General features: G+C 40.2%; 1 protein-coding gene across 1 annotated transcript in view; it reads left to right on the top strand.

Annotated features, from left to right (window-relative positions):
- Positions 1-12349, top strand: part of nrg3a (neuregulin 3a) — a 356235-nt gene that overhangs the window by 340168 nt on the left and 3718 nt on the right. The window contains exons 7-8 of the mRNA XM_026189295.2: positions 3133-3248; positions 5515-5700. Coding sequence (XP_026045080.1) covers positions 3133-3248; positions 5515-5700 — 302 coding nt within the window. The remainder of the gene's footprint in view (positions 1-3132; positions 3249-5514; positions 5701-12349) is intronic.

Here is a 12349-nt window from a genome sequence, read left to right on the forward strand (position 1 = left end):
TAGAGTACATTTATTTCTGAGTGTATGGATTTTATTTCATTGCATGCCAACAACAAGCTTATTAATTTCCCCTGGAGTAACAATCTGAACTAAAAGCTAGCCAGGGATTTTCTTTTGTCTCACAAAGAAAACCACAAAGGAAAATGTACACACTCACCTGTTAGTAAATGTAAAATCCTTTACAGTACTGTAAACACTGTACTAAGGTGATGGGCAGCTGATTGTGTGTTCAGCTTATTACCTTATTAATGATGAGAGATGAATTATTGTAATTGCAAATGCCTGAATTACACTAAATACAGGAACAAATTGTCTATATCGCCTCAGTGTATAATTTGAATATATTGTTTAGACATCAGTGCTTTCAGTGGGTAACACAGTGGGCTCATGTCATCAAGGTTTTGCGTACAAATCTCCTCTTTGCATTGGAGTCACTGTCGAGTTTGAATCTTCTCCCTGTGCGCATTTCCTCCCACATACCCAAGATCTGGTCTGGTGGTTTTTAAATTAGCCGTAGGTGTAGCTGTGAGTTGTGGTCTATCTGTATTAGTCCTGTGATGGACAGTCCAACTGTACAGGGTGTACCCCACCTCTCATTCATGACAGCTAGGATGCTCTCCTGCTCCCCCAGGACCAAGAGTTGGATATTGTACCTCAGATCCATGATTTCCTTGTTTTTTTTCCCATCCATGTCTTTTCTCAGCAGTGTGCATACACGGAGCAACATCCCTGTTTTTCTATTACTTCCCTATCATATCTGATATCATATCTCACAGTACAATAATATTGAATGGGTTGCATTGTTGTATTTTGTCATGTTTCTCAGGTCTTTGTCTGAATTTCTACAAACATTATTGCTAAGGATTGTCTTATTGCATTGGAGTCACACTGGGTTAAATATGTACACTTGGGTTTTAGGGGGTATTTATTATTTTCTTCTTTTTTTGGGTTGTATGGAAGCCCCAAACGCAATTTCATTGTTCTTGACAATGACAATAAATAAATAAATACTAAATACTAAATACATATGCACCATTATATAACACATTTGTCATGTTTGCAGCTATGGGCCTGTGTTAGTGTATCGCATCTGAATAACTCATAATTTCTGGGTTCGTAATATTGTGCAGTATTCCCAGCCTCACACTTTCTTCTTCAGACACTCTCAATCAAACACAATAGTACAAATGGTTTAACATGCCAGAATTAAATCCCCCATTCAAGTGGCGGCATTTGACCAGCTGTGCCACTTAACTTCAATTTTTAATATGAAATGATGTAAAAATGCTTTGTGCTGTCAGTTTAGTGCAATGTTGTTTATTTCTTTATAGCAGAATCCTAAGGAAACATTCCACAGATGATTTTTTTCTCTTTTTCTGCAGACATCGCTATTTTTTCTTTTTCTTCTTCTTTTTTAAGCTCACGTTTGTAAATCTCCATACAAGGATGGAGCTTTTCTGAGAACAGCAGCTGACTTTTAGGAGTAATTTGGACTTTTGAGAGTTAACAAACATGATTCAGCTCTGAAACTTTCTCTTTCATTTTACATGATGTAAAACTGCAAGTTCTAACTCTCAATGGCAGTGAATGACTGTCAAGGTTGGGTTGACCTTTTCACCCAAGAATCTGGCTGTTCCTGTCCATCGGCCCATTGCAGGAGCTGCGCCATCAGTTGCAAAGCCAACAAACTGTGCGCATATCGTTTCTGCAGAAATGCTGCGCTGGTGCATAATTCCAAATCGCAGTTTCACACACTGCAGAAAAACATGGAACGATGTATGCATTTATACATGTGGCACAGTAACCGCACCAACACACCAACAACTCGGAACCTTACAGTAAATAATGCCAATGTTCTTCCACATACATTATGTTGGCTTCTAAAACTAGATGTCAGGTTTACATGGAGGAATAGTTTATAACAATTTAAATTTCTAACACCCCTGAATCATAAACATACTACATACCGATTCTTTTTTGGCCTCCTCTGATTTATCTGAACTGTCACACTATTTTCAAAGAGAAAAAAATGTGTAAAACTCAGTCTAGGCTGATACCTGATGTGTGGCTCCTGAAAGCTTCGCTCTACACATCTGATGGAGATGACAACAGATTATCAGTTATTTACTGTCTTATTGCAAAAAGATTGCATGTGTGTGACAACTTGACCTATTTCAATCAAGAACTGATAGTAGACACACTCGATCTTATTGCCGTTCTGTTGCTGCCTCAGCACAGCTGGTTTGAACACAGCAGCTGACTGCAAGTGGTTTCAGACCTGATCGCGCTTCCCAAAGCAGGGAGATCACATGGTAGCAATAATTTCGGTCATGCCTCAGTATTCGACCACTCTTTAAACTAGTGTGACTGTACCCTAGGTTATAAATGCACAGAAGATAAACTAGTGATTAAATAAAAAATAAAGTTATTAGAATTTCTGCCTTTTACCTATAATATTCACTTAAAGTCAATTCAGGCTTTTTATAATGTGAAGTAAAGGCCTCAAAATACTACGATCTCCTATGATCCCTGCACATGCTGCAGGGGTATATAAACATGTTGGGAGGGAGGAGAGGTGAGTGGAGAAGAAGTGCTCAGTGTATGACATGAAATCCTGCAGGAGTCCACAGCAGCATAACTAAGGGATAACCCCGAGACCCTGAATCATCTTAGTTATGCATACAATCACAATGCAGCAATCTATCTTGCCTTATTTTTTTTTATCTTTTTTGCCTTGTTGCAACATAAAATATTCAGAAATCAAGGGTATCTGTGACACAGTTCATTGTTGCTTGAAGAGCTGTGGCACAACCAGATGCCTTTGTGCTCTTGAATTCATCAAGATAGCAGCAACCTCCCTCTGTTCTCCACACAGCACAATACACCTCAGTCAGGAAAGAACTGTGTTGTGAAAGGTGGGAGAAGACGGAAACAGCATAAATTGACTCTTTCACGATCAGCCCCCACAATCGAGGCAGAAGACACTCCTCGTCTAAAAAAATCTAAATATATTATGATTAGAAAGGAGCAGATTCAGTCTGAGCAAACTTTAACATCATATGTTAAAATGCATGTGAAGGATTCGTCCTAATATGTTGCATTTATTTTGCTTTTTCTCTTCTGTTTCCCCAGTGCTGCAAACGGCCATCCCAGTCTCGCCAGGGAAACGTCTGCGAGTCCAGCTTTTCACACTGCAGCATCACGACTGCGCCACCCAGAAGCTCCAGAGGCACAGTAAAACATCACAGGTATGACATTTAATTGCACATGCAGAGACATCCAGGCTTTATGTTGTACTCCCCCTCTGTTCACTGCAGGAAACGGTAATAATGCAGAATATAGCAACAATGGGCAACTTCAATGTCCTTTCCTGTAATCAGCATAGACTCAGTGAAGAGAGAAATTGAATTATCCACATTACAGTGCAGACAAAGCTAATTGCTGATTTATAGAAGAATGATAGTAATTATAATTATAGCTATAAACACATTAATAAGCATATCCATAACAGTCATGAACACAGAGGAGATGAGACAGAGATAAAATCAGAAGAACACAAGCCAGCGCAGACGTGTATATCCCAGTCGGTCTTTCCTCACAGCATTCAGCGGTGTGTCAGAGCTGCCTGGGATTTTGGCATGTTCGTCAGCAGGAATACACTCAAACATGCACACAGGAGTGTCTGCTTCTGAGAGTTCACATTCAAATCCTTGCCAAAGCTGTTTTTTTCTGTTACAGTACACACGAGCAAACACATTCACAGCACTTTGCAGGGAGCTCCTGCAGATTGAGTTTATACATTAGACCATTTGCCGGTATTTTGATTTCACAGTTCAAGGGAATTTCGGTAAACGAAGCACTGATTTAATAGCAGATTTCATGTCAGCATGTGTGTGAAAAAGACTTTCAATTTATCATTAAATCTAAACTCAACCCCTTTTAAACACTGACCCAGTTGGAAATCGTCAAACATCATGTGTAATGCTTTTATTTTTGGCCTTCTCTTCACTATGGCAGTTCAGTTAAAGGCATCCGCCTGTCAGTGCACACATGGATTTCTACCTGTTACTGCTAAGCAACTCCAGGAGCAGCTGGGGGTTAATCTCCTTTCTTCAAGTGGATTCAAGCAGTAGTTGAGATGAGATTTTCCCAGACAAACCAGAAATAGGATCAGACAACCTTCCAACCACAAAGTCCACCTGTCTAACCTTTTGGCTAAACTCCTGCAAGACTTTCCTCCCTCCTTTTTCTCTATATGTGGTTGTTCTCTGTGAAGAAAAACATTACTTGGTTCCTCTTACCACAAATGATTTTATTAGAAACCAATCAGGGTTTGTTTTTTGCAACCTCATCAGCTCAGGGAGAGAGTTAGAGGCTATTGTCGGGATCCCAGAGTGTTCTGGGACACCACAGTCTAAAATAGCTGGGAAAAAAACAGCCCAAGACTAATTCAGTGTTGCAGGATTTATCTCACATAAAAGCCTTTATAGAAAACTCTGCCAGCACTATTAAAAGTCTGACTGTAAGCTTCCAGTTGTTACAGCCAAGAAGCCCATTTTTAGAGGAAAATCTAGCCTTTAAAACTGCAGCGTTTTATGAATGAAAGCTTGAAATGGTGTTTGGACAAAAAAAAGAAAAAACTTTAAAGCTAAACTCAAAATACAAGAGCAGCATGAAGAGGGAATTTGCTTCTTGAGTAAAGCAAGTTTCTTCAAAGGTGTTTTTTTCCTCTTTTTTCTTCTGATGAAACTCCGAGCACATATCCTTTTTCTGCTACATGACCTTCTGTAGTAATCATTTTGGAGACCCTGGAACTTCAGCACAGGGAGCTTTTTTTATCAATTTTTAATTCTCACTTTTCACACTTTCATCACACAACTATAAAGATCGGCGCTTTGGTAGTGATCAACAGTGAATATTTAAAGGTTCAGCCAGCAAATGGGGGTGGAGCCACATGACATAATCAGCATATACATGAAGTTAAAGATGATGAATGTGCTCAGAAAGACTGTTAGAAGCAAGAGAACGTGTCCTGGCTTTTTCACTTATGAGGTGAACAAGAGAGAGCAAGAAACATAGAAAGGTGTTTCTGGGCCAGAAGAGCAAGAGCTTGCTGCAAAGCAATACTGTACATGGATGTTCTGCTAGGACCAATGGATGAACTCGCTGCTAGTAAGCTGAAGTAGGCAAGTTTTAAGTTAAACTTTTCCCAAGTTCAAGACAAGTACTTAAAGCAATGGCAAATGAGAGTTGACTGACATATGAGCAGCTAGTAAATAAATAAACTCTAGGGTTACCAATTTAGCAACTAGAGCTGGAAATGAGCATTAGCAACACGCCAGCTGAAAGAAGCAAATTTAAAATGAGCCATGATCAAAACAGAGCTGTAAGAATCAATGTGCACTGCTAGCATAACATTACAGAGTAACATGCCAGCACACGTAACTGCAAAAATCTAATTAAACAGCACAAATACTCTTTTTAAATTAATTTAACTTCTTTTATCTTCCTCAGAAGCAGTTCCCTGTCTCACAGCCCTGACCAGAGAATGCGGGCAGCCCATTGGTCAGCTCCTCGCCGGACTCCACCCATACCCAAAGGAAGATTAAACCCAATTGGAGTTTCCAAGTATTCTGGCCCCGCCTACCAGCACCTTCAGGAAGTGGATTCATCTGAGAAGGAAGCAGAAGCACAAAGAGGGTAAGAATTTACTGAAGGTAGATACCTGCAAATGAAAAATGTTAATCCACATAAAAGAATAAATATATATATAGACACTACCAGTCAAACGTTTGAACACACCTTCACATTTAATGGTTTTTCTTTAATTTTATTACTAAAAGTTGGAGGTACATACTGAAGACATCAAATATATGCAAGATATATGGAGTTATGTAGCAAAGAAAAAAATGATAACTCCATATATGTTTTATAATTTATATTCTTCAAAGTAGCACTGGCCAGCTTTGGCCTTCTCTCAGTGAGCTTCATGATGATGTCACCTGAAATCGTTTCACATCACAGGTGTGCCTTGTCAGGGTTCATTTGTGGAAATTATTGCCTTCTAAATGGGGTTGGGACCAGCAGTTGTGTTGTCACAAGTCAGGTTGGTACACAGCTGACAGCCCTATTTGACAACTGTTATGGCAAGAGCCAATCAGCTAAGTAAAGAGAAACGACAGCAGTCCATCATTACTATAAGAACTGAACTAAACTACAGTAAATTCCCCAAGTGCAGTCACAAAAACCATCAAGCGCTATGACAAAACTGGCTCACACGAGGACGCCCCAGGAAAGGAAGACCAAGAGTCACCTCTGCTGCTGAAGATAAATTAATCCGAGTCACCAGCGTCAGAAATTACAGATAATGCCAAACAGAGATCCAGACACATCTCTACATCAACTGTTCAGAGGAAACTGCACAAATACAGCTTTATGGTCAGATAGCTGCAGGAAACCACTACTAAGGAAAAGCAACAAACAGAAGAGATTAGTCTGGGCCAAGAAACAGAAAGAATGGACATTAAACCAGTGGAAATCTGTGCTTTGGTCTGATGAGTCCAAATTTGAGATCTCTGATTCCACCCGCCATGTCTTTTCGCAGTGCAGAAAAGGTGAAGGGATAGTCTCTGCATGCATGGTTCCTACCGTGAAGCATGGAGGGGGAGGTGTGATCTTGTGGGGATGCTTTGCTGGTGACACTCTTGGGGATTTATTCAAAACTTGAAGACGCACTGAACCAGCATGGCTACCACAGCATCCTGCAGCAACATGCCATCCCATCCTGCTTAGTTGGACCATCGTTTATTCTTCAACAGGACAATGAAGGAGAGTGATGGAGTACTACACCAGAAGGCCTGGCCTGCACAGTCACCTGACCTAAACCCAGTGGAGATGGTTTGGGATGAGCAGAGTGAAGGCAAAAGGGCCAAGTGCTCAGCATCTCTGGAAAATCCTTGAAGCTCATCGAGAGAATGCCAAGAGTGTGCAAAGCAGTAATCAAAGCAAAGCGTGGCTTTTTTGAAGAATCTAAAATATAAAAGATGTTTTGAGTTAAACTGTGTTTAGTTTTCTCCAGACGATGCACAGTGCATTATGGCCAGACATTTCCACTTTAGTCCCATCTTTCCAAAGGACATTGTTCCACGAGTCTTGCGGTTAGTTCAGACACACATGTGCTGCTGTGTTCTTTAGAGAGAGGTTTCTCCTGTCAGCCCTTTAAAACAAGCATGTTCACTTGTCTTCTAATTGTACCGTCATGAACTGAGGCCTGTAGAGTATGACAGGTTTTAGGTGTAAGGATTGCTTCAAGATCGAGGATGGCTGGAGATTTTATTGACACCTCATTCTTGGGTTTGTTTGGAGGGTTTTTTTTTAGATTTCTTTCATTCTGTATCTTCCAAATGCTGAGTCATTTCAATAAAAAAATCATTAACTGAAAAATGCAGCCGTGCTACAGACAGACAGTTTTCAAGAGCGAATATTTCAAAGTCAATTCTGTTTTTATATTTTTAAAAGCCAGCATTTTCTTTCTTTTTTGTACTTTTCTCCCCTTCATCCATTTTGTTTCCACTCTGCTGAGAAAAGATAAAAACGAGATCACATTATGTCGTGGTCTGCAGCAATGTGGCACAAGTTCAAGGGAAACATTTCACCTGGTCCGTGCTTTTAAGGACTAGATTCAGACTGGACATCTGCATCTTGTCGTACTCTGTCAGGTAAATCACAGATTTCAAATGTAACCCTCCTGTGTTACATGTCTCAGATGAAACTGTATGTGCTTAGCAGCCAGAGCGAATGATTAGCAGAAATTTATTCGGTGTGAAAGATGCTGTGCTCTGACCCATTTTTTTTGAGGGGGGAATCATGAGTCACTGCTTTACCCACCTGGACTGGCAAGCTTCACTTCAGGCATTCAGGTCCCAACAGTCCCAGCTCAGGATTAAGCTCTGCATGACCTACATGCATACTAAAATAAAGAGGCAGAGGAGATGGACACAGCTGGACAAAAAGCTCTCACTCATATAACAGCGTATAAAAATTCAGTGATGTGCATTGGAGGTGAGCTCCCCCTGCTCCTGAAGCTTTATTTACACATCATTTGCATGAACATCGCTAAAGAGCGACTGTTGAGCTGCATAAGTGTGTCCTTAATCAAATGTCCCATTCAAATGGCTCTCGGGTCAACTCAAGTGTTTCCTGCAAATCCTAAAGTCCACCACCAGAAATGAAAATGTCAAACACAAATTTAACGGAATCAGTTACTTTTTTGTTAAATTAATGTAAATAATCATAGTTATTCTTATAGAATTCAGTTGTTTAATTGAAGGAATGCAGCAAACCCACCGTAATAACCACCAGAACTATTTCAGCTAGCTGTGGATTGATATACTGATGGCTAAAACAAGACAACTGACCCAGTTTGGTTAGGCTATGAAGTCTTCATTTTACAACCAGTTTTCCTTTATTGTGTTCAACATTTTCCGAACTTACAAGATGACTTTAAACAAATTGTACAGATCTGCTACATAACCAGAAACTTGTAACAGGATATTTTACAGAGAATTCAGCTTTATAAACAATATGCAAGGACCAAGATTTATAGTCCAGGTCTTAATAACCGAACACGTTTGAAGAGACTGTTGATGCATGCTAGAGAGCCATTGCATTTGCTGAAGTGCAATCTTAAACCATTTTTATTACCGTTTTTTAAAATTATCTACATTCTTCAACAACAACAGATAACACAGTAAGAGCTCTCAGCCTGGATATGGCTGTACTGGAATCCCCTTTAAAATTAACCATTACGTGCTCAGTCAGCAGATTAATCAGTGGCGTCCTAGATTTAAAGTGAAGTAACTGTCTGGTCAGAACAAAAGTGCCCACATGAGCTCAAGTGTTCTCTGATCACAAACCAATCAGCTCATATGTTAGCTCAAGGCTTCTGTGGTAGCTCTGGTAAGCCTGGTAAGGACTCTCTGATTGGGCCAAATAATTCCTCTTTTTAGCCCAAGCAGTCTGTGAGAAACCAACCCTGGCAAACCAGACTTGGATTGGTCCAAATTTCATCGTTTATCTTGGTTATCAAAGGGCTCCCACTGGTTGTGATGTGCATTCTGCTGGATCTACGTTTAAGCTTAAATTGAGTAAAGCATTAGTTTAGGCGGGCCAACATCAGAGTATGGGGCATAATATTTGAATGGGGAAGGAGGACCAGAAGAGGATGCTAGGGGATAAGGTGAGATAGAGCCAGAGGAGCTGAAAGAAGAAGAATCCGAGTGCATTTGCTGCACATATAGAAGATGCTGTAGCTCTCCCTTTCATATATATGTTAGTGTGTACAATAGTACTGGCAGGTTAAAGACAAAGCCCACATAATGTCTGAATCCACTGATACCGGCCAATCTACATTTGCCATTTATGTGTCTCCTGCATGCTCTTTGCAGGCAGTTCATCACCTAAATCACACAAAGTACTTACTGTAGTGTCATGAGCAGTGTTGGTCAAGTTACTTGAAAAAAGTAATCAGTAACTAATTACTGATTACTCCCCCCCCAAAAGTAATCCCATTACTTTACTGATTACTTATTTTCAAAAGTAATCGGTTACTTAGTTACTGAGTTACTTTTTAAAAACACGATTTACAACCTGAAGAGGTGATAAAGCGATAGATCTTTCAGCCCAATTCTACTTTTTCTGCATAATCCATCATACAAAATGTAATCAAATGGAAAAGTCTCTTTTTTTAACTTGTTTTATTAGTTTTAATCTTTTAACTTTATGCATCAAGCAAAAATTACATTATGTGCAACATTCTCTGACTGGAAGAAATTAGTTTAACATTTAAACCTATTTTCTGCACATTCCAGCACATAAATAAAATATTTTTTTGTTTTTACACTCAGTCTTTCAAATAGATGCAAGTAAAACACAGCAGAAAATAAATAAAGTCAAAGACTAGCGGTCCTTTTGCTCTATTTTCACCTGTAAAGCAGGAGTGGGGCAGGCGGAGGTTTACCCTGGTGCAGGTGAGCCGCAGCGGTCAGTGGAAGAGTCCGCGAGTTTCTCTGTGAGTTTCCCATTATGTGGTAGCGCACTCCTGCACTCGATATATTATCCATTGTTGATCTGCACACAGCTCTTGTCACGAACGTCACACTCGTTTACGTCACTGTCGTCAGACATTCTCGCAAAAAAATCACGGTTTGAGTAACGCAGTAACGCAGCGTTCCTACAGGAAAGTAACGGTAATCTAATTACAGTTTTTGCAATAGTAATCCCTTACTTTACTCGTTACTTGAAAAAAGTAATCGGATTACAGGAACTGCCCATCTCTGGTCATGAGGAAAGGATAACTGGGGAAATATCCTGGGTTGATTTTTTCGAAGTAGTCCAATGTTCATGTGCAGAAAAACAAACTAAGAGCTTACGTACCCTTTGGTGCTCAAACTTGGCTCAAATCCTTCTGCCCTTGTCCAGAGAATATCCGTGCGCTCCACTGCACTGCATTCCAACTCCCTGTCATGGAAACGCACACTCATGCATGCTTTCACAGATGCTGCATGAAAATCCCACATAGTTCGGGTACGAACACGTGAGCAGGTTGTGCAAAATATACAGGAGGTCATGCTTACTCGCTTACTCAGTCTCACACTTAGTACTCACATGCTCAAACGCATGTATTCAGACTGAGTCACTGACCTGCATGCACTCGCTCACCTACTCGCTTACTCGCCACCTAATGTAAGATTTCACATAAGAGCAGGTGGACCGACAGACAGCAGCATCGCTCTCCCATAATACGGTTGTCTGGGTTGCCATGGAGACATTTGGCCATTGCTGCATAGAGTCTGAGTGAGATAGAGAGGCATAAGCTTCGGGATACAAGTAGTTTGTTTTTTTTAAATGCAGTAACCTTTAAGAAAACGGCAGCAAAGAAGTAAAAAGTCATGAAAGAGAAGACAACGTGACAGTTTGGAAATGTTTTAAAGAAAGGCTGCTCGTTTCTTTTCACACCTCTCTGGGAAACCTAGTGTTATCTCAACAAAATGGATGACGGAGAGAAGTTGCATGAATTTATTTGTTTTCTTTTTCTGTGGGACATGCTGGATTTCCCCTCCTCTCGATTTGTCGTATATGCACAACCTTCAATTAGAGAAAACACTGCTTTTTTAAGTCTTGATGAGTAGGCGTGCACACCTACCTGCAAATAAAATGCACGCATGCTCCTTCTTTGTACGTTTCTCAGTGTTGTAAGATGACTGCGTCGTTTAACAAAAGGGATCGTATTCTGAATTTATCAACAGAAACAAGGGATATATTAAGAAATGATCTGTAGGGCAATAGATTAATGAAAATGACTGTTAACACTTGTACATGTAATGAGCTCCCATTAAAGATAAAAGGCTGGTCACTTATCTCACCTCACTTGCACACAATCTCTCTGTAATTCCCCCGTAGCTGCTGCCGCTTCGCTCCGGGGTCTATATTTGAACTGTGCTTCATAGACTTTTGCAATCTGATTGTGTTTCAGCCCATCAAAAGAGAGATTTGTCTGTGAATGTTATCTTGGGAATTAGCACCCTCGCATCATCCTCTCTTATCGCTTGCAGGATCCTCTCTGTGGGCCCACTAAACCTCCGCTGTCGTTTTCGGAGAGGTTTTCATGTCTCGGAAAAACACTGCGGAGATAAAACAAGGATGCGATTTCCTTTGAGTCTGAAAAGGCACCTTCTCCACCCACCGCTATTTTTGCACACTTTGATGGAGAGCAGAAGCGTGTGTGATGAGGGTATCATAAGGAAGAGGGACCCCAAGTTTAATCTGAACATGGCAATAAAGGCTTGGCTTGGCAAAGGATTATGAATTATTACACAAAGATAATGAAGCTCTGCTCTTGATTACAGCTGAATTTAAACACTGATAATGCTGAGGGGAATGGTCAGTCCTGGAAAGAGGACGAAAGCGTTTATGTTCAAGAAAGACAGAATAACAAGACCCAAGTGCCTATACTGTTGCACAAAAAATCTGACTTCTCCACACTTTTATTCATTTTCCATACAGACGCTCGCCATAATTGACACAAAGAAAGTAGAGGCTAAAGTTACAATGGAGATAAAAGTGTGGAATAACAGTAGTGGTTTAATAAGCAGTTATTGCCTTTATTGAGCTGATACAGGCAGGTTAGTGCCCGCTTTCTGCATAAGCGAGATTTTTATGTCTATATAAAGAAGACAAACAAATCCTCTGATTGCAAAAAGATTGCGTACAAGTCTGTGAGAAAATGACCCTACTTCTTACTCGATTTGTGGTGTCAGTAAATATTTTGCTAACATGTTTATGCTCTCAG

This window comes from Astatotilapia calliptera, chromosome 13, assembly GCF_964374335.1.
Source record: "Astatotilapia calliptera chromosome 13, fAstCal68.1, whole genome shotgun sequence".
Lineage (NCBI taxonomy): Eukaryota > Metazoa > Chordata > Actinopteri > Cichliformes > Cichlidae > Astatotilapia > Astatotilapia calliptera.